Here is a 20,395-nt window from a genome sequence, read left to right as displayed (position 1 = left end):
TTTAAAGCAAAACAGGGAAAAGTTAGTATTTATACATTTCAGTGATTGATTAGATACAAAGAAAGGACCACTTGAAGATAAATTTTTAAGTTTCCTAGCTCAGTAGTAAGGTGAATGGTGAAGTCATTAACTGAAGCTGGGAACAGAGGAAAAGAGATTTGGGAGAGATTGCACCGAGTTTGGTTTAGAACATACTGAGATCGAGGTGTTGATACTACAGACACAGTCCACCAATAGACAGCTAGGTTTTGGTTGTGTTCTTAAAATTCATAGCAGTATTTCCAAAATAAATATCTGATTTTATCACTTTTTACTTAAATCCTTTCAAGCATTCTTGAATGTTCCTACATGAATGTCCTAACATCACAGTGTGGCATGGGAGGCCTTCATGTTCCTGCCTCTGTTTACCTCTCTGGTTATCTTGCCATCCTACCACCCCACAATAGGGTCGTAACTGTCCTAAAATATTCAGTTTACAAACTGTGGCATGATCTCTGTCTTTAAGGCCTTTTCATATATAGGCCGTTTTGCTTATAAGCCCCTTCCACACACACGCAACCATCCTGCTACCTTTGGCTGGCTGCCTTCCACTAGTCCTTTAGTCTCAATTCACGTGTGACCTTCTCTCAGAAAACTACCCAGACCCCTTTTTACTTGGAAGGGCGTCTCTCCAGATGTACTCCTGTTGTTCTTACCTCTATCAGGGCACTTTTTAGATGATGTTCAGCTTGTTTACTGGTCTCTCTCCTAATCTGTAACCTCCCTGAGAGTGAGGGTTTTGCCCTGTTCGCCATTGTGTTCCCGGCATCTGTTGCAAGAGTGAGTTGTGGCCTTTTAATCCTGAAGAAACAGAGCCATTCTTATTTTCACACATTTTCACATTGAGAAGAGAATATTAGTACAATATCATCCATCACCTTAGATTGCAGGACGTGGTAAACCCAGTATGTGATTGCAGGAAAGAGGCTGGTTTCTGTTGCTCAGTTCTGACTTTTCAGGATTTCTTTTTTGTGAATGTGATCTCTGCAAAATAGTTGTGTTGGTTTATTGTGGGATGAAATTTGACATTAAAATCATGGGCACATTGATATTAGAAAAGCCATTCAAGCAAAGGGGAAAAAATCCAGTCGTAGGCCAGGTTGTCAGGGATACGAGACTCGCTGCAGTCAGGGGAGGATTGACACCTGCACTATAGCCTTTGTTTACTTGATGTAAAGTTAAAGGCAGTATCTTCCCCGTGTGAACCAAATTGTCACAAGTAAGGCAGCCCAAAGGTCTCTAATCTAAAATTATTAATTTCATTAAAATTGACAAAGTAAACAAGACATACATTTTAAATAGCCTAATAAAGTCTAAAATCATTAAAATGTCCTAATATATTATAATACATTAATTTATTCAAATGTGCAACTAAAGATAGATACCCCTTGGGGCTGAGACATTGATGCATGATATTCTTCGGTCTGTTCCTAGGAATAAATGATATCATATTGTATTCAAGCCTTAAGTACCAAGCAGCACAGTAAACCAATAGGTTGCTATAGCAGCATGTTCACATCAATTTTCATTTCTCTCTGGTATCTAAGAGTTCTTATTCCTCCTTCTTTTTACTTTTATTTTTTTTTTCTCTACCCTGCATATCTATGGAAAACCTAGATGAGGTTGATAATACACATGTAATTGAGACTGAATTTGGCACATCTTGAAATCATGATGCTATGATCTTTTCAGTCACTGTCGCAGATCTCTCCTTTAAAAATAATTTCCTGTATTTTCAATATTTAATATTTTGCTGCCATCTGAGAGGAAATGTATCTGTTCTGTCTAAGAAACAGACCCTATCATTGAACAATAATAACACCTATCATATTTCTAGTGCCTACTGCATTTGATGTGTGTGTGTGTGTGTGTGTGTGTGTAGATATTACATTGTATACATTTAAAAACCATTCTTATGTCAACACTTTGAGATTGGCTTCATTTTTTCCATTTTGCAGATGAAAAAACTAAGCAAGACAAAAATGTAAAAGCAGAATTCATGCAGTCGAGCATACAATAACTACTTATCATACACCTATTAAGTTCCCAATATTGTGCTCCATGCTCAGAATACAATGTATAACAAAAATTAGGAAGCTTGTCTTAATGGAGCTACATGCTAATGGGGAATATGGATGGTAATCAAAAGTAATGCAAATATATGAAAATTTGCACCTGAAATTGTGTGCTAAAGAGAAGTTTTTAATTTGCTGGTGATTTGACCAACTCAGAAAGGACACAGTAACTCCATAGCATCACTAGGACTTGAACTTCAGAGCCAATTTTAAACTTACTTAAAATTATTGCATTCTTGGGGCGCCTGGGTGGCTCAGTGGGTTGAGCCTCTACCTTTGGCTCAAGTCATGATCCCAGGGTCTTGGGATCAAGCCCTGGGTTTGGCTCTCTGCTCAGCAGGGGCCTGCTTCCCTTCCTCTCTCTCTGCCTGCCTCTCTGCCTACTTGTGATCTCTGTCTGTCGAATAAATAAATAATATCTTAAAAAAAAATTACTGCATTCTTGCCACTCATCTATGTTATGTTTTATTTTGTTTTGTTTTCTGTCATCCTTGACTGTATTGCACATATACACTATGGAGAGAATTTACTACAACCCAAATATTTATTGAACCTAGGAGAAGAAAAAATAATAATCAATGCTGAAGGTATTTTTTGTGTGGCAGGTAGTTAGAGGAAGAAAGAGTCTTGGACCATTTCATACCTCTCATCTTGGGAATGTAAGTAGCCTGAAAGGGTGACTCCACTGGGAGCAAAAGGTAACTACTACAAGAGACTGATGGGCATAGTTAAGCCTCACACAGGTAGTTAAGAAACCTCTGGTCCAGGGAATCTGCAAAAACATAGCTGAACTAACCTTAATTATTTTTTTTTCTGTCCCATTAGATTCACCCCATGGGTTGGATCTGGCTTTCCTAGTACAGATACCACATGTTACTTGGTGATTCGGCTCCACTTGTTCTATTCCCTGTCTTGACTCAATTTTCTGAAATCACTCATGATTTCTGCCATGTCTTTCCAAACTCAAACACAATACCTGGTTTCTACTTAATGATTTGAATACCAGTTGCTACTGGTATTCAAATGGGACAATACCAAGAGTCAGAAGATCTGGGTTTGAATGTTGGTTCTACCACTTACCAGATGATAGAAGATAAATTAACTTAATCTTTCTAAACTTCTTTTTTCTTTTCATCTGTAAAATGGGACTAGTAAAGCTTACCTCGTAGGGCTGCTATGAAGATTAGTTGACATACATTTGAAAATGCTAAAATGTTTTCTGAATGTCAGTTTCCCATACTCTTCACACCAAAATTTTTTTGTACAACATTGGAATTCTTTCATGTTAGATTACTTCAATAATAAATATGTTGAGAACAGCTAACATTTTCCACATACATAAGGCATTCCTGCTTACATTAAAAAGAGTAGAAATATGGCCATGATTCAGAGCCAAAATATACGTAAGCTAGAATTCTGTCATTGAGAGAGGCATTGAGATGTGTTGTGCAAGGACCAATATACCATCTCAGTGTCATCGTCACATTTTTGTTTTGTTTTTAAATTTTTTAATTTAATAATTTTCATCTTCACATTTTTAATTGTAGCCAAGGTCCTTATATAGAACTATGTTTTACTTGTCTCCCCCCCACCCTTTGATTCTTAACTCAGTGCCTTCAGCATGGGAGGTATTTAATCATCATTTGATGACCAAATAAAACTTCATTTCCATTAAGAACATATCACATGTGACATTTTTACTATCAACCATGAATTTTTCTGAAGCTCTTCTTCTTGAGTTGTATCCTTGATTCATACCACTTCTTAGAAGTCAGAAGGCTGCAATCCATTGTTGGAAATAACATTCCTTTTCTTTGTACATATAATTCTTATGACTCAAGAACTACTTTCTGTCCCCTACTGTCTTCCATGTCTGCTATACTACCACCCAAAGATCAATTAATATGATCATAAAAATCTTATCCAGTTATATAACATGATACATTATTGTCATATTTTCTTATAACATGACATATTATTATCATATTTCCTTGTATTCTAGTCTGATAAAAGATCTATTATCACTTGAGAACATCTCCCACTCCTATTTCAATTTGCTTTAATATTTTAAATGTTGTTGTCTGATACACTTGTATATATTTCCTGTATTCACAGTGAAGTATTTCAGTGACTATTTGCACCTGAAATTTTTCTAGAATATTTCTTGTTACTCCTAACCTGGAAAGGCAGATAGTAAATGGTAGTCCCAAAATGTGTCATGAGGCTCAATTTATATATAAAATGAATGAGGTCTGGTAGGGCTGTTCCATTTAACTTTGCAGTCTTAACAATCAGTGCCAGTGGCTTTGTGGTCAGTTTTGCTGTTGGATATTTCAGTGGACTCTTCTGTCTATCCTAGTTACTACCTGAGAGATGCTATGATTGTAAATTTCATGAACATTTCATGAGTCCGATATATAAATATCCTTCGTTATTATGCTTTCTATGTGGTACTCCTTTCTAACTGACACTTGAAAATATAAGGGCCTCTTCTAATTCAGAACTAGTTATTTGGTCAGGCTGTGTTATTTATGAGTTACCTCATCATCTGCTGGCGGGACAGATAGCCTGCAGTTCACAGATTTATGAAGCATTAATAAAAGGCAGAAGGAAGAAGAGTGAGGGCAATGGTCTTCAGTATGTGTCTTTGTCCATCCAGGCTGCTATAACAAAATACCACGGATTAGGTGGCTTATAAACAACAGAGAGTTATTTCATACTTCTGGAAGCTAGAAGTCCAAGATCAGGGTGCAAGCATGGTCTGGAGAGGGTCCTCTTCTAGGTCACAGACATCTTACTGCATCTTTACAAGACAGAAGACGCTATGGGAGGTCTCTGGAACCTCTTATAAGGCACTAATCCCGTTCATCATGGTTTCACTTCCATGATTTTTAAACATCTTCCAGAGGTCCCAGCCACTATTGCCATCATCTTTGGGGCTTAAGTTTTCAACATATGAATTTGGGGAGGACACAAACATTCTGATCCAAGCAGTATGGAACAAACTACCATAGGTGTAGAGGGTACAGGACAACAAGCTCCACAGTAATGGAAGGATCTCATAGCCATAGGATCCATTGAAAGGTAAAAATGCAAAAAATAAAAATGCTCAGAAATTTCTAGGCAAGTGCCAAATGCTGCTGATCTACTTCTGAGGAAGGAATACTGTATTTAACCACTAATCCAATAGAATTGCTTTCCTCTCTTTGGGGGAAAAGACTATATGAAAATGTCTCTTATTCTGTAATCTGAGTCAATACAAGAACAATTCTCCTAGAACTTGAAAAACTTAAGTATTTAGAGAAAGGAGAGAACTCCAAATAAGGCAGTATTCTGGATTTAGTTCTCTGGTTTTATTGCAAGGTGTACTGTAAACTATTGCTTGAGTTGTCACTTTAAAATTTCACATCACTGATTTAAGGAAGTCTGGTTTCAAACAAGTCTGGGATAGATATGAGAAATTCAGTGGGGCAAGGGTCCTTCTGTTAATAGGCATGTTTGAAAGCTAACAAGAATTTTCTTTAACACAGAATAACAATTTAATTTGTCGAATATGATAAAAGTTGATAAAAAATTATTCTTTTTACAGAAAATATAACTATATCCAACCATTTTGGAATAAAACTGTTTGATAAAGAAAAATATCAACTAAAGAGCACTTTTTTATTTGTTTTTAGTCAAAGATTGAAATTACATTAAAGACAGACATGATGGGAATTATAAGTGTGGTTCAAATTTCTATATCTGGTAACTAAAGGTAGAAGAATTCATCTTAACAGGGTCCCCATTGTGACTGACATAAACTTAGTTGTAAACACCTGTTTGATTGATTCTTCTCTTCAGCTTTGATCTCCTGAGGGGCCTCCAAAGATTTTCAAAGACATGTGTTACCCAGCCAAGTCCCTAATCACCTAAGCATAGGACTCATCTTTGTAGCAATGGCAATTTTCAGAATTGATTTGAATGGGTGAGAAAACCCCTCACTCCATGTGCTCTCAGGATTCTTGCAGGAAAATCACAGAAATATACCTCCTGAGATATATACCATCTCAGAAGTCTTTCTGCCTCAAGATCAACTTTGGAAGGTCTATTTCAGCCATCTACTGGATAAAAATATGTTCTTAGAGTGTATTTGAGGAGTTGGCATTTCTAAAACTCCAAACTCTAGAAGAAAGGACATTTTGGACTTCTCCAGTAATTTCAGAAAGGTAGCTTCCTCTAGAGGGAAGTACATCCCCCGGGAAAGGTAACTTTTCCTATTTATAGGCCATCATCACCTGACAGGCTGAGGAGAGCAGCAGGAATTTCTAATGACGTGCCCCTCAATGAGGATGCACAAAGCAGCGCTGGCCAGAGACCAAGAATGGGTCTACACATACAGAGTGTGGACATGCTACATGATTTTGCAACATCTGGGGCTTTGCCCTCCGACACACTGAAGGGCAGAGAATTAGAAGCCAGCTAGAAAGACAGCCTGAAGGAACATAAGCAAACAATCCCATCAAGTTACTGACTCAACCCCCTTGAGATTTTCTCCCTAGGGTCTAGCCAAATGAAGACCCTGACTAATTTCTTCTTAGTTCTTTAGCAGCAAAATGAATCTTAGTTTTGGTAAGTGGGGCACTATAAGGATTTAGTAGTCCAGGGAGTTGCTGAGTCCTCTGGAGAATGTGTCCCTAGCATAGACATGGTCAGATAGATTTGGGCCATAATGCCAAAGCTCTCTGGACAATGAAGCTGTGAATTTTTATACATAGCATATAGTAATTGGTTAAAAATAAAGTTATTAATGTGATGCAGGAAAATATACAATAATCATGATGATATTTTTGGCATAAATGTTGATAGATTTGCAATATAAGATAGGAGAGTTAAAAACTGCCATATCCTTGATATTTTATGCCCTATTTTCTTGTGTCAGAGTTGCAGATCATTAGGTTTATTGCTCAAGTTAAGGTTTTTCAATGTTTATTTAGCTCAGAGTTTTATTAATCTGATTAAAGTTTGAGTTTTGGATAAGTCAAATTCAGCTATTACATGAAATATAAGTAATCCCCAGGCTAATCAAGCATGGCTGCTTATTTTAATCTGCGTGTAGCTACAGTATATTTTATCTAAATTCAGATGCAAGTCACATAATGTAATGCAAAGGAGTTCAACCTAAACTCTCAGGAGAATGCCATTTATTAGCATCTTCATGATTAAAGAAATATTTAGTACTAAAACCTGAACATATTAAGGAAAAATACCATGCCATTTGGGCTATGAACTTACATAGCCCATATTGAGATCAGCACATCTTTTCATCGTAAACTTTGGGATTAGTTAGGGAGATGTTATCGTCTGGTTGGCATCCTCATTATTTCAGAATTCATATTTAGAAAGAGAATTTCTCGAGGGGCTTACCGGTCCCTGTGTTGTGGGGATGTCACCCAATACTGTTGATCTATGAACTTTTTGCCTTTTTGTTTTTTTTTAAGATTTTATTTGTGAGAGAGAGAGAAAGAGAGCAGGGGAGAGGCAGAGGGAGAGGGAGAAGCAGACTCCTCACTGAACAGGGACCTAACATGACCTGGGTCTCAATCCCAGGACCTGGAGATCACAACCAGAGCTGAAGGCAGACGCTTAACCAACTGAGCCACTTAGGCACCCCAAACTTTTTTTTTTTTTTTTTTTTTTTTTTAGTATTAAGTGCTTTGCGGGACTCAAATATAAAATAACGTATGTCCATATGGCCCTACCTTTTGAGGAATTTAAACCAGTACAATTTATTTGGGTTAAAAAGACCTGTGTGCCTGGAAATTACTACAGAGTAGCAGAATGTGCAAGAATGTGACTTTGGTTTTAGAAATCTCACAATTTTGAGAGAAACATGCACAGAGAGAAAGGAAAAGAGTCATTTAAGGAGCATTAGCGTAGGAAACATAAGACACAGATCAGAACTGAGTGAGGAGGGAAGGATCCGGCTGGCAGAGATACAAGGGGCTGATGACCATTGTATGCAGATCAGGAAAAGAGTGAACCAGAGTGGGCTTGGCAAGCCTTGAGAACAGTGGTGCTCTGCCAGCCTCTTGGAGAGTGAGACCTCTGCTGGTAAGCCTGGAGAAAGATTTTTGGGTAGTCAGGGTGGAATTGGGGAAAATAGAATCTTATACTGAGGCCCAGAAAGGTTAGAAGACTTTCCCAGCCACATCCCTAATATGTGGCCAAGATGAGAGTCAACTTGAAATGCTCTTCTCAATGCTAGACTGCTGCTTTTTCTCTAGGTTTAAAAGCAAGTCATCTGTCTGGTTCGTACATGGCAGCAGCAAAGTGGTGTTGACCCTAGACTCAGAACCATCTTATCACAGTTGTGGGGTTAACTTTCATGGGAGTCATCTGATATCATCTGAGATGGCTTAGACGTATCCTAGCCAACTTTTTTAGAAACCGTCAGTTTGCATTTTTAGTAAAATCATTATATTTCATTTGCTTTACTCTTTCTCGACATTAACAGATGAGATGCTGTTGCTGTGATGTGTTTAGTTTTCTAAAATGCAAATCAATGTATGAATAGGACATGTGGAAATCGAAATTCAGTTTGTTGTAGAGCACAAATCCTCCCTTAGGAACAATCTACAGTTGTCAACCAGCTTCTCCTCCCTGATATCTACTAATGTAAGGAAAATATATGATCACATTATATGCTAACACGAGTGTGGACAAAACTGTCTATGAGTTGCCATGACAACCCCAATAAAGATAAAACTAAAAATGGTATTCACAATGCATATTTACCTAGAGTTTATTTTGTCTTCTAGGCTTTTCAATGGCCAACAAGGAATCATTATTCAAAACTTTAGCACAAGATCCATTCTCACTGTTACCAATGTGACACAGGAGCACTTCGGCAACTATACTTGTGTGGCTGCCAACAAGCTGGGCACAACCAATGCGAGCCTGCCTCTCAACCGTAAGTAATACAGTGTTGCCAAAATGCTCCCGGTGGGGGGGGGGGGGGGCCTTGGTTCCAGTCCATCAGCAGAAATAAAACGTGAGAATGGTGTATGTTCATTTTAGAACTCAGCCTGATGTGACACATCCCTTACACAGAGGAAACTTGGCCCCTAAATGGTATGGGTGTTTGAGAATTTTTTGAATTCCTCTTGAAGTCCACATATGTTTAGAAAAGTGTTTTGGAGCTGAGAAAAGGGGAAAATTTCCAAAATGATAGGACCCACTGAAAAATGTCTTCTGACTGAAGATGGTTTGGTGGGCTTCTGTTTGTTTTGGTTTTGTTTTGTTTGTAAAAATATATTACAGTGTCCTTAAGCATAGGCTAATTTCAGTTGAATTTACTTTTGGTTGGTTTTGTTTAGACATTCATCTTGGAATAGTGAAAATTTCACATGCCATATATAAAGTGAAAGAGTAAGTAAATGGTCATGGACAGAGTATTTTGTCCATGCAGGTAATGCTTTTACTCAAAATTGTATTTGAAATACAACTTAAGGTTTTGCTTAAATAAATATTCTAGTATATCTTGGTTCCTAGTCCATTTCTAAGGACTAGAAATGAAAAAGGAAGAACAAACATGAGGATTGCTTGAATGGAGAGAAACCTAAGCTGATGTTTTTCTCCTACAATTACTTTTAGTGCTTTTCAAGAGCTGAATAAACAACACATTTTCAGAACCATTAGATATTCCTAATTTTCAAGTGGAGTATTTCTTAAAACATTCAAAGATTAGACAGAATATACTATCTTTTCAGTTCCACAGAATTATCTGAATCATTCTTATCTTTTGTAGTTAATATTTTTATAGTAAGCTGACATATATTTATGTTATCATCCTGTGATAATAAGCTGTCTCTGAAAAATGTGGATATTGTGTAATTCATCATAGACATGATCACTTCCATCTTGCAGAAGTGAGGATGGGATATATAATACTTCTGCTACTTAAAAATATACTGTAAAAACTATGATTTATGAACTTTGAATTACCACAGTTTAAGTACCTCTTTTATTAGTTAAAATATATTAGTTGTTAGTAGAAAATAATCATTTGAAAAGGATTTGCTTTATATACATATTAAAAACAACATATCACTTATTATTCTAGCTTAATATTACTTAATATTTCTTAATACCCACACTCTGAAAAACACTGCTTGCTATGCAATACCTATAGTATAATAAACTTAAGTTTCTTCCATGAGGATGATTTTTCATGTAATTATGAATAATATAAATGATTAAAAATATTACAGAGCAGTGTGAAATCCCATTTAATGTAAATATTGATACTTCTTTTATATACCATTAATATTTTAAATGATTTAAATATTCAAGAACCTGAAAGAATAAATGAATTAAACAGGCAAAGTAAAAAAAAAATTTAAGGCTTAATAACACATTAACTTTTTGGTATTTGAATTTCTAAATCACATTCTGATTTTTGAAACTGAAACATTAATGAATGTGACAAATTAGGAACAAATGTCACTTATGTGTTTTTGGTGCTCTGGCAACTTTAATGCAACCATTTGGAAATAACTCACTGCTGAAAGGGCTTCTAAGCATGGTGTCTTTAGAATGGACTCTGATCATCTCCCTTTCCCGGTTGGTTCCTGGATGTAACAATGCTATGAACTACTAGCACAATTTGATTGATTTGTCAACAAAGACATAATATGCAAATCTTTTCTGTAATTTTGAGCATAGCCCTGGAAATCTGAAGAAGCATCTATACATTCAGAACTCTTGTGTGACCTCATCTGAAGCTCTTACTGCACTATTTCTATTTTGTACAGTAATTATTTTTATATGCATTTCATCTCTCTCCACCAAATTATGTTTGTTAAGAATATAGGATCAATACCTGTCTCATTATGTTATTTCTCATATCACCAAGCATGGTAATCAATAGGTAATCTAATCTAATAGGTAATCAATACATCTTTGGGGAGTAAATGAATTTGTTAAGCATTGAATAAGTGATTAAATGGCTAAAGAATAAATGAATGAATGAACTGGGTTTTAGATGTAAAACGTGTATTTGTAATCTCTAAATATGCAAGACAATAGCAGGAAGATTACAAGTAACACTTATTGTGAGTTTAAGGTAGACCAGATGTTCTCCTTGTTATTCCTTATGCTCTACAAGGAAGTGAAACCATATGATAGTTGACTCTTATCTCACTCAGCATAATCTCCTCCAGTCCTGTCCATGTTGATACAAAAGTTGGGTATTCATTATGGAGGCATAATACTCCATTGTATATATGAACCATATCTTCTTTATCTATTCATCCGTTGAAGAGCATTTTTGCTCTTTCCACAGTTTGGTGACTGTCGCCATTGCTGCTATGAACATTGGGGTACAGATGGCCTTCCCTTTCACTACATCTATATCTTTGTGGTAAATAACCAGTAGTGCAATTGCAGGGTCATAGGGTAGCTCTGTTTTTTTTGTTTTTTTTGTTTTTTTTTTTTTTTGAGGAGTCTCCACACTGTTTTCCAAAGTGGCTGCACCAACTTGCATTCCCAACAAACGTATAAGAGGGTTCCCCCTTCTCTACATCCTCTCCAACACTTGTCGTTTACTGTCTTGTTAGTTTTGGCCGTTCTAACTGGTGTAAGGTGGTATCTCAATGTGGTTTTGATTTGAATCTCCCTAATGGCTAATGATGATGAACATTTTTTCAGGAGTCTGTTGACCATTTGTATGTCTTCTTTGGAGAACTGTCTGTTCATGCCTTCTGCCCATTTTTTGACATGATTATCTGTTTTGTGTGTGTTAAGTTTGAGGAGTTGTTTATAGATCTTGGATGTCAGCCCTTTATCTGTTGTGTCATTTGTGAATATCTTCTCCCATTCTGTGGGTTGCCTCTTTGTTTTGACTGTTTACTTTGCTGTGCAGAAGTTTTGATCCTGTGGAAGTCCCAAAAGTTCATTTTCACTTTAGTTTCCTTTGCCTTTGAAGACTTTTCTCTTTGGATGGTATAGTTATCCAACATAGGCATTGTGAATCTACAAACTATATTATGGGGAAAGACAGTTTTCTTGAAGTCCACATGATGCTAGCTGGAAATTACACTGTGTCGCTTGAGAAGAGCTTTTACTTCACAAGGTCTATGAATGGAAGAGTCTTCAACTTTTAAACTGATCCAAGATGAAGCCAGTTGTATGCTGACCTAGTATTGGACTATGACCAGCTGTTAAAAATCTATTGCTGAAGATCAGCTCTTCCTATAGTTAAGGGACTATGTAAAGCTAGCTTGCCCATTTTCTTATCCAAGAGAAAAGAAAGAGACTCCAAAAATTCTGTCAGTTGTGTACATGGTGATATTTGGAACATGCCATGAATAAGAAAATGTCTATGTTTTCATGGTTTGTATCCCTGATAGTTCATACACTCAAAGACAGGGTTATCAGAAATGTGCATCGCCTAGTATACTGTTTATACATAGCAAACACTCAAACTGATTGAGAATAGCTTTCCAACAAAGCTTTAGCCACTCAGAATCAGCTCCCTGGCCATAACTACTTAGGATTAATCTTGGACTGAGGCAGTCTACTCCTGGTTTGTTAGTACCTGCATTTCCTAGATCACCAAGAAGACAGAAGGCAAGAAGCAATAATTTAGAGCTTTGCTATAACTACGACCATTTAAAGAAAAAAAAAAAAAAAGCAACATTCTTTGGTGTGTGTGTGTGTGTGTGTGTGTGTGTGTGTGTGTGTGTGTTTCATATAAAATGAGTCAAGCAGGCCTGGGTTTGAATCCCATTTTTACTACATACCAGTTATGTGTGACTTTGAGTAAGCAAATGCTGCAAAGCCTCGGTTAATTCATTGATAAGATGAGGGCACTACCAGCTCCCATCTATAGGATAAAAATTAAATGGGATGATGCATGTAAAGCATTTATCATCAGCCTGGAACAAAGTAAACAATAAATGTTATCCATTGTAATTATATTATATCCCCTAAGAGCACTCAGTTCACAAAGCAATATATAGATGGCTAACTTTATTTGTTGACCCAGTGCCCAACACTTTACTAGGATTTAGATGGTAAATTGTCCCTGGCAAGCCAGGGAGAAGGCATGCAAATCTGAAATAATGTCCCAACTCTAGCTTGTAACTTAACCTCATCCTTAGTCAGTGCAGGGACCAGTCTTTGTGGCACTGATTCTAGATTAAATATGATGTTTGCTGCATAGAAGTTCAGATATCTAGGAGATTCAAAAAGTAAAGGCAAAACTATAACAATTGTTTTATTTTCAGGATTAAATAATTTATTCAATAGCAACAACCTTCATTCATTATATATATATATATATTATATAATATATATATTGCCTACAATGTTCATATATATGTATATATGTGTGTATATATATGTATATACACATGTGTATGTATATATATACATATATATGTATATGTACGTGTGTGTGTGTGTGTGTGTGTACCCACACAGAAAAGAAAAGAATTAAGGATCTGGAAACCAATCCTTAGAGAGTTCCCTCAGATGAATGAGAGGAGAGGAATACGAAAGACATCTGTAATGCAGTTCAGGAATGGTAGCATACCAGGGCAGAGAAGAGGCTTTGAATCTGGTCTTGAGGGCCATGAAAGGACTGTCATCCAGGTTAGGTAATATCACTTTGAGAATTATAACTAAGATACAACTCAGAATTTCATTTTCACTACCATTGTATCATTTTCAAAGACAGACACTTGAAGAGTTCATTCAAGAACAATCATGACCACAGTGGCACAAATGAGATAATGATCAACTCAGTCTTAGTGACTGAGGGAGAACTGTAGAGATGTCCCATGAACAAAGGATATGGTAGGATTGAGTCTGGGTGTGAAATGGTTACAGGGCTGGGAGTGGGAATATTCTAATATGAACCAGCCAATTCTAAAGACACAGCAGTGTGAAACAATCTGATACATTTGAAGACATGGTAGTATCTTTATAGGGTAAGAGTAAAAAGTGGGAGAAGAGAGTACTGAGGAAGGACTGGACATCATCTCTCAGTGGAATTAGAAATATGTAGAATTTGGACAGGAAGGGCTGCAAATGAGCTTGGACTTTATCCTTCTGGTTTTGGAGAGCCACTGAAGGATTTTCAATAAAGGAAGGACATGAGCAGATTTCCTTTCTGAAAGACATTCTTAGGTAATGTGAGGGCTAAAACCAAGTATTACATTTAAAAGAAGATAATTCCACATAAAGAGGGGCAGAGGTGAGAGAGTGGAGAGAAATTAAGAGAGTTAATGACCAAATGTGGAGAGAATAAGAAGGGAACTGAAGGAGTCCAGGTAATTCCTAACATTTAGTAGGGTAAGAATAATCAAGAAAGAACATGAGAAGAGGATTAGCATTTTCAGATTTGGGGAGTAGGGAGAGATTGAAAGAAGAAAGTGACTTTAATTTTAGAGGTTGAAAGAAGAAAAGTACCTCAACTAGAAGCAATGTTCAGTAGGTAGTTGGATGTAAAGTCCAGAATGGAGATACAATTTGGAAATTATCAGAATAGAGGTGGTCATTTCAGTCATGTATAGCAAAAAGCTGAGTCATGTATCCTACCAACATCCAAGTAAAATCAGCATTGAGGAATGAGCAGTTGAGTTTAACCATCCTGTAGAAGCTCATGGATTCAGTGTGGAGAGATGCCAGAGGAAGATCAGTGTCATGGTAGCCACAGGAGGATACTTCTTCAAGAAGAGGGATGTTCAGCAGTGTCCTGTGCTACAGCAGATCAGAAAATTCTGAAAACTAACCACTGAAAGGAAGAACACAGGCTGATGATCTGCCTTGGCACTTTAGCGCCTGGTCTGAATTGGGCTTGCTTTATGATTAATAGGTCTGGTGGCCATGTGTATCTCACCCCCTTCCTGACCAACAATGGCAAAGAAGCAGTACATCAGTTTTTGGTGAATCATCCTTCCCATGATTCTTGTTCTTCTGCAAATCTCCTTCATTTTCAGTTTGTGAGCCTCTTTTCTTGCATTTTTCTTCAGTCCCAGAGAAACAAGAAAGGACTAATTTAAAATGAAGTCACCTTAAACCCCTTTGCCTTCCATAGCCTGTAGGCTTTAGACTATAATAGTAAGAGGACTCTAATTCTTTTTTTTTTTTAAGATTTTATTTTTTTATTTGACAGACAGAGATCACAAGCAGGCAGAGAGGCAGGCAGAGAGAGAGAGGAGGAAACAGGTTTCCTGCTGAGCAGAGAGCCCAATGTGGGGCTCAATGTGGGGCTCGATCCCAGGACCCTGGGATCATGACCTGAGCCGAAAGCAGAGGCTTTAAACCACTGAGCGACCCAGGTGCCCCAAGAGGACTCTAATTCTAAGCAGAGATGTTAGTAACTTCATCAGTAGAATTACTTTAGGTAAGGAATATATAATTTCTCAAGTTAGGGGAAAGCAAAATTTATGTTAGGAAAACTATGGGAAACCTAGTATACAATGAATCCCTCCCCTTGTAGGTTATCTGTCCAGAAATTTCTGAAATATAGCCTGCATTGAAAATGTGTGTGTGTGTGTGTGTGTGTGTGTGTGTGTGTGTGTAAAAGATAGAGAAAAATATCTGCAGATCAGTAGAGACCAGCCTCAGGGAAGAAGTGCTTTAACAAAATTAATAATAGATGACAGCATGCCAACTATTCATAGCAAAATTCCTTATTAAGTAAAAAAAAAAATTGGGGATTCAGAAATTTGGGGGATTTTATATTATTTTTCAGTTGTGTTTCTCATTTCCTGAACATGAGCAACTGAAAGAGATGATTCCTTTAAGTCTTCCCCTTAAAGAATGTGAACCGAATGATCTCATCCTGCCATCTACGGATCCAATTCATCAAATTTGCATAATTATTTGATTGTAATTCAGTAACATAGAAGTCATTTCTATAGGTAAACTATGTTGTATATGCTTTGTTTCTCATCTTCTCAAAAAAAAAAAAAGATGTTCATATAAGACACAAAGAATCACAATCTAAAGCTAAATAAGGAAAAAGAATTAGTTAAGAAGGAAAAAAGCTTAGCCATATAAACAAAGTGCTTAAAAATCACATAGCTTTGGTTTAATACACCTTTCTCTTGAGACCTAATGTATGAAAATATCTGGGACAAGTCAAGTTTTAATATTAGTAGAGTCCTTGCATACAGACTTATATAGATAACAATAATACTGCTCCATTGTGTGGGTGCCAAATTCCTCTTTCTTGTGTTTCCAAAAGTGGGGAGTCAAACCTCTTGCTAGAATATAGGTCCTAATGATGTGATAAGGACTTCTTTTCTTGTGTGTGTGTGTGTGTGTGTGTGTATGTGCACACACATGCATTTATTCAAATAATAAAGCATTTGCCTCAGAAAAATTACACATACAATATTCAAAGGACTCACCCAAACTTTGTCTTTTCCCTGCCTTAGCAACCCTGTGGAGACAATAATGAAGTTCCAATTTCAAATGTTTTATACAATCAATGCTATTTAAGTTTCTGGAAAATCTCCTTTCATGTTAGAGGATATTTCTTCCCAGTCTGTTTAATTTGATGGACACCTTCTTTTTGAGATTAAAAAAAAAAAAAAAAAAAAAAGTCAATAGCTGGTATCCAAAAGGAAAATGGAAGAGGCTATTGAAGAAAGTAAGAATGTGGCTGGCATAACAGTTTTTCCTTGTTTAGATCCGACTGAGGCAGGCAAACGTTATTTTTTGACTGATTTGTTGAATATGGAGCCAGCTGTGCCCTTGCAAGTAATATTTCAGCGCTCTGCTTGCTTCAAATGTCCCCACATGCCAGTAAGCAACTGTATGGGCTCTCTGTTACTTTTGTGTATTATAATGAACCCTGATTCCATGTGAAAGGTGGTACCACAAATTTGAATGATTCATATTTTAGATTGAAATTGATCTCCCCTCCTGGAGCTTAAAAGAGATAGGAATTTCATTTTGGTTGAAAGAGGCAGTAATAAATTTAGACTTGGTGATTATTGAAGACAGTGTGCTACGTGAGCCAACTAGCTTTATCCTCACAGCTTTAAGATGTTAATGGAAAGCCTTCCCTGGATGTTCTGGAAATAAATATTTGACAAAAATTAGGTTTGCAATTGTAGCTGGACTTTGATATCAAAGCTACATCAACACACTGAATGGCACTCGGCTAAACTGAAATACACACATACATAATAGTCACACACATAATGGAAATATACAAATTTGCTGAAAGGCAGTATGAGGGAAGCAAGAAGATCTTTTCCTCCCTGACCTTATTCCTAGAAGCCTTGTGTGTTCTCAAGAAGCTAGACACAAAATAGGCATTCGGTGCCTTCCATGAGAGACAATACCCAATAGGTTGGAACTGGTGGAGCTCCAGTTCACCAAGTCCCCACTAGTAAGAGCCAAACACAGACGCCAACAGTGCCTCAGTTAGCCATGTCAAATGGCAGAACTTTAAACCTAGAGTAGTCTCAGCTTTACCTACTTCGTTTTTCACCAACTTTTTAAAGCAGTGGATTCCTTTCTTTCCCCCAAAATACCTGATGCAAGCCCTTGGTATAGAACAAAGATAAAACTGGAGTTCATTGTTGATTGGGAGGTAAATGTGGAAAATCCTGTCTTTTTCCTCCATATCACACTGCACAGTGACCCAGAGGCCTTTTTCCCTCCATATCACATTGGAATGTGGAAAATCCTGTCTTTTTCCTCCATATCACACTGCACAGTGACCCTGAGGCCCATCAAAAAGCCACAGAGTTGCGCGAGATTCGGTTTGAAAACTTTCGGTCTAGACCAGTTCTTTCACTTTATAGGTGAGGGAGCTCAAAGTTGTATATTGTCAGAGCAGACAACCCTGCAATTCCTATTCTTGTTCCAATGCTCTTTCTGCTACACATGCCAAGTACCGAATGCTTCGAAAGCAAATGGATCTGAGTCAAAGCCATAGTTCCCTCTTTGGGATGTCGCATGTTATTCTCACAATCCCCATCTTTAAACTTCAGTTGTCCCATCTATAAAATAGGGGAAATAACTTAGTTTTATCTGGTTCTGGTGAAGATCAAATGATGCACGGTATGTAAAATAGCTAATATGGTACCTCATTAAACGTCAGTTTCCTTTTCTTTCTTTCCTGGTATGGATGATCCGAACATTGAAGGATAACCCCAGTAACTGTATAACTTTATCTCACTGGGTATTCGAGGACAGCGCTGGTTCTTTAATTCATTTATTCATGTACTTATGTATATCGCTATGATACTGTCTCTTTTATTAGAATTATTAATTAAATCAGCCATGCACATAAACATTCACTTGTAATGATGAAAAGAAAAAAAAAGGTGGTCAGGTTGATAGAGAGGGTTGTACAAGATTAATTACTCTACTGATGTGTTTCTCTCAGGTTAAGAGGCAATTTGACAGCTGCATCCTCAAGCTACTGAAGCTATGCATATATCCCCATGGTTGACAAAGGGTCAGTAAATGCCAAGGGGAGAACGCAGCTTTGGCATTTGCTGTTGTCATTGATCAGCATTGAAATGTAGCAGGTTTTGGGAATTAGGTACCAAAAAGATACTGAGAAATCAAAAGGAGTTTCAAAATTAACCGTAAAATTTTATTAGGGATCATTGCCTAAGAGACAGGCAATTTAGGTTCTTGCCTTTACTTGGAGAAGTCCTTAAGTAAACCACTTCTCTGGCCTCAGTTTCCTCATCTATAAAATGAAGAGATAAAATATACTCAAATTCTCTTTCAGCTATCATACTTTAAGATTCTAAAAAAAATCTATGTGCGTTTAAAAGAAATGGTATTTATGTATTAGTTGTTATTAAAAACAGTTACACTTACTCCTTAACAAAGTAGAAACGCTGCCAATATTTTCCCCTTCCGTACATTTTTGTCATTGAAACTGAAATTATTTTTTATTGACAGGGAAAAAAAGTATTTTAATGCATTTTGCTCTGTGGTGAGTTTCCATAAAGTTTAGCTCAATAGCACTGCTGGCCTAATCATTTTGTCATCTCTACAAAGAATTTTACTCTCCGGGGAAATTTCCTTTATGTTCACAGTTTCAATTCTGTCGGCCAATAACCTATGAAAAGGCACTAGAATAGATCTTCTTGCTTGCTATTTCACAAAAGTCTAACCCTTATAACAAATTAGGCCAAAATGTGACCTTGTATATATGGGAGCGGTGGCTATTAAGATTTTGTAAAAATGAAAACATGCCAACATTTCCAGCTTGAAGAAAAGATATTACCAGTCTCTACCTTCAGTAGTGCCTTTCCCAATCTTTTCCCTGACAAAGCATATTGGAGGTTCTGTGAGCTATTCCCCGCCCAGTGATTTCTAAGTAAGTCTCTTAGAAAATACTTAGCCAGCATGCATTATTTTCCCCGTAGCAGTGACTGGATTTGAAGCATGATCCAATAGTGTGAGCACATGACAAGGTAGCAGTCTGAGCCACTCCCCCGACTTCCACTTTGGTGCCATGATTTCTTTTTCTGAAAAATGTAAGTGTGACCTCTCATATAAGATTCAGAGATAAAAGTGAAGAAAATGATTATTATGAAGTCCCGAGTGACATTATTATTAAACTCCCCATTTCTCCTCAGGCAATACGAAACATAATTAATAGAGCACATCACCAAAAGAAAAAGTAAAGTGAAATTGGATTTTTTTTTCTGTTTTGATGTTCCAAACAAAGGAAAAAAGAGGAAGAATTAATTGTGAAAGCAATGATATTTCAATGGGCCACACTTTATCTAAAGCACTGTAAATTCTGTTTTAGTAGCCATAAAACTGCTGGGGAAAAAATCAAAATGGCATGTCCTCTTGAATGTGTCTATTCAGCATAGACTGGATTTCCTTCTTTATAAATATAATCCAATTGTGATTTCTCTCCAGAGACACAAATTAGATATCTGCCCAGTATATACTTAAGTAAGATTTGAATAAGTCAAGCAAGACTTGCTTGCATGAAAATGTTATTTCACCTATGGCATGGCCAGAGGTTTTTAGTAAGTTAGATTTTTTCCAAGATTATCCTTTTTTTTTTTTTTTAACCAGCTTTCTCTTTCAGTGATTTTAAAGTAAAGAAATAACTCGAGTAACCCAGCTCTAAAATGTGGTATTAGATAGTTGCATGCTCTTCAGTTTCCTTTCTTTGATTTTTTAAAAATCAATCCAATTAGTGCATATGTGGAACAGCCTAATTAGTGAGGCAGATCATAATTCTTGTCAAAAAAAGAAAAAAACCATTAGAGTCACCACTCAGTCCACTT

At 36.8% G+C, this 20,395-nt stretch overlaps 1 protein-coding gene across 1 annotated transcript in view; it reads left to right on the top strand.

Annotated features, from left to right (window-relative positions):
• Nucleotides 1–20,395, top strand: part of NEGR1 (neuronal growth regulator 1) — an 859,960-nt gene that overhangs the window by 673,989 nt on the left and 165,576 nt on the right. Inside the window, exon 6 of the mRNA XM_059135811.1 lies at nucleotides 8,915–9,066. Coding sequence (XP_058991794.1) covers nucleotides 8,915–9,066 — 152 coding nt within the window. The remainder of the gene's footprint in view (nucleotides 1–8,914; nucleotides 9,067–20,395) is intronic.

Source organism: Mustela lutreola, chromosome 10, assembly GCF_030435805.1.
Source record: "Mustela lutreola isolate mMusLut2 chromosome 10, mMusLut2.pri, whole genome shotgun sequence".
NCBI classification, from domain to species: Eukaryota; Metazoa; Chordata; class Mammalia; order Carnivora; family Mustelidae; genus Mustela; species Mustela lutreola.
This window is presented reverse-complemented; position numbering and strand designations above follow the sequence as displayed.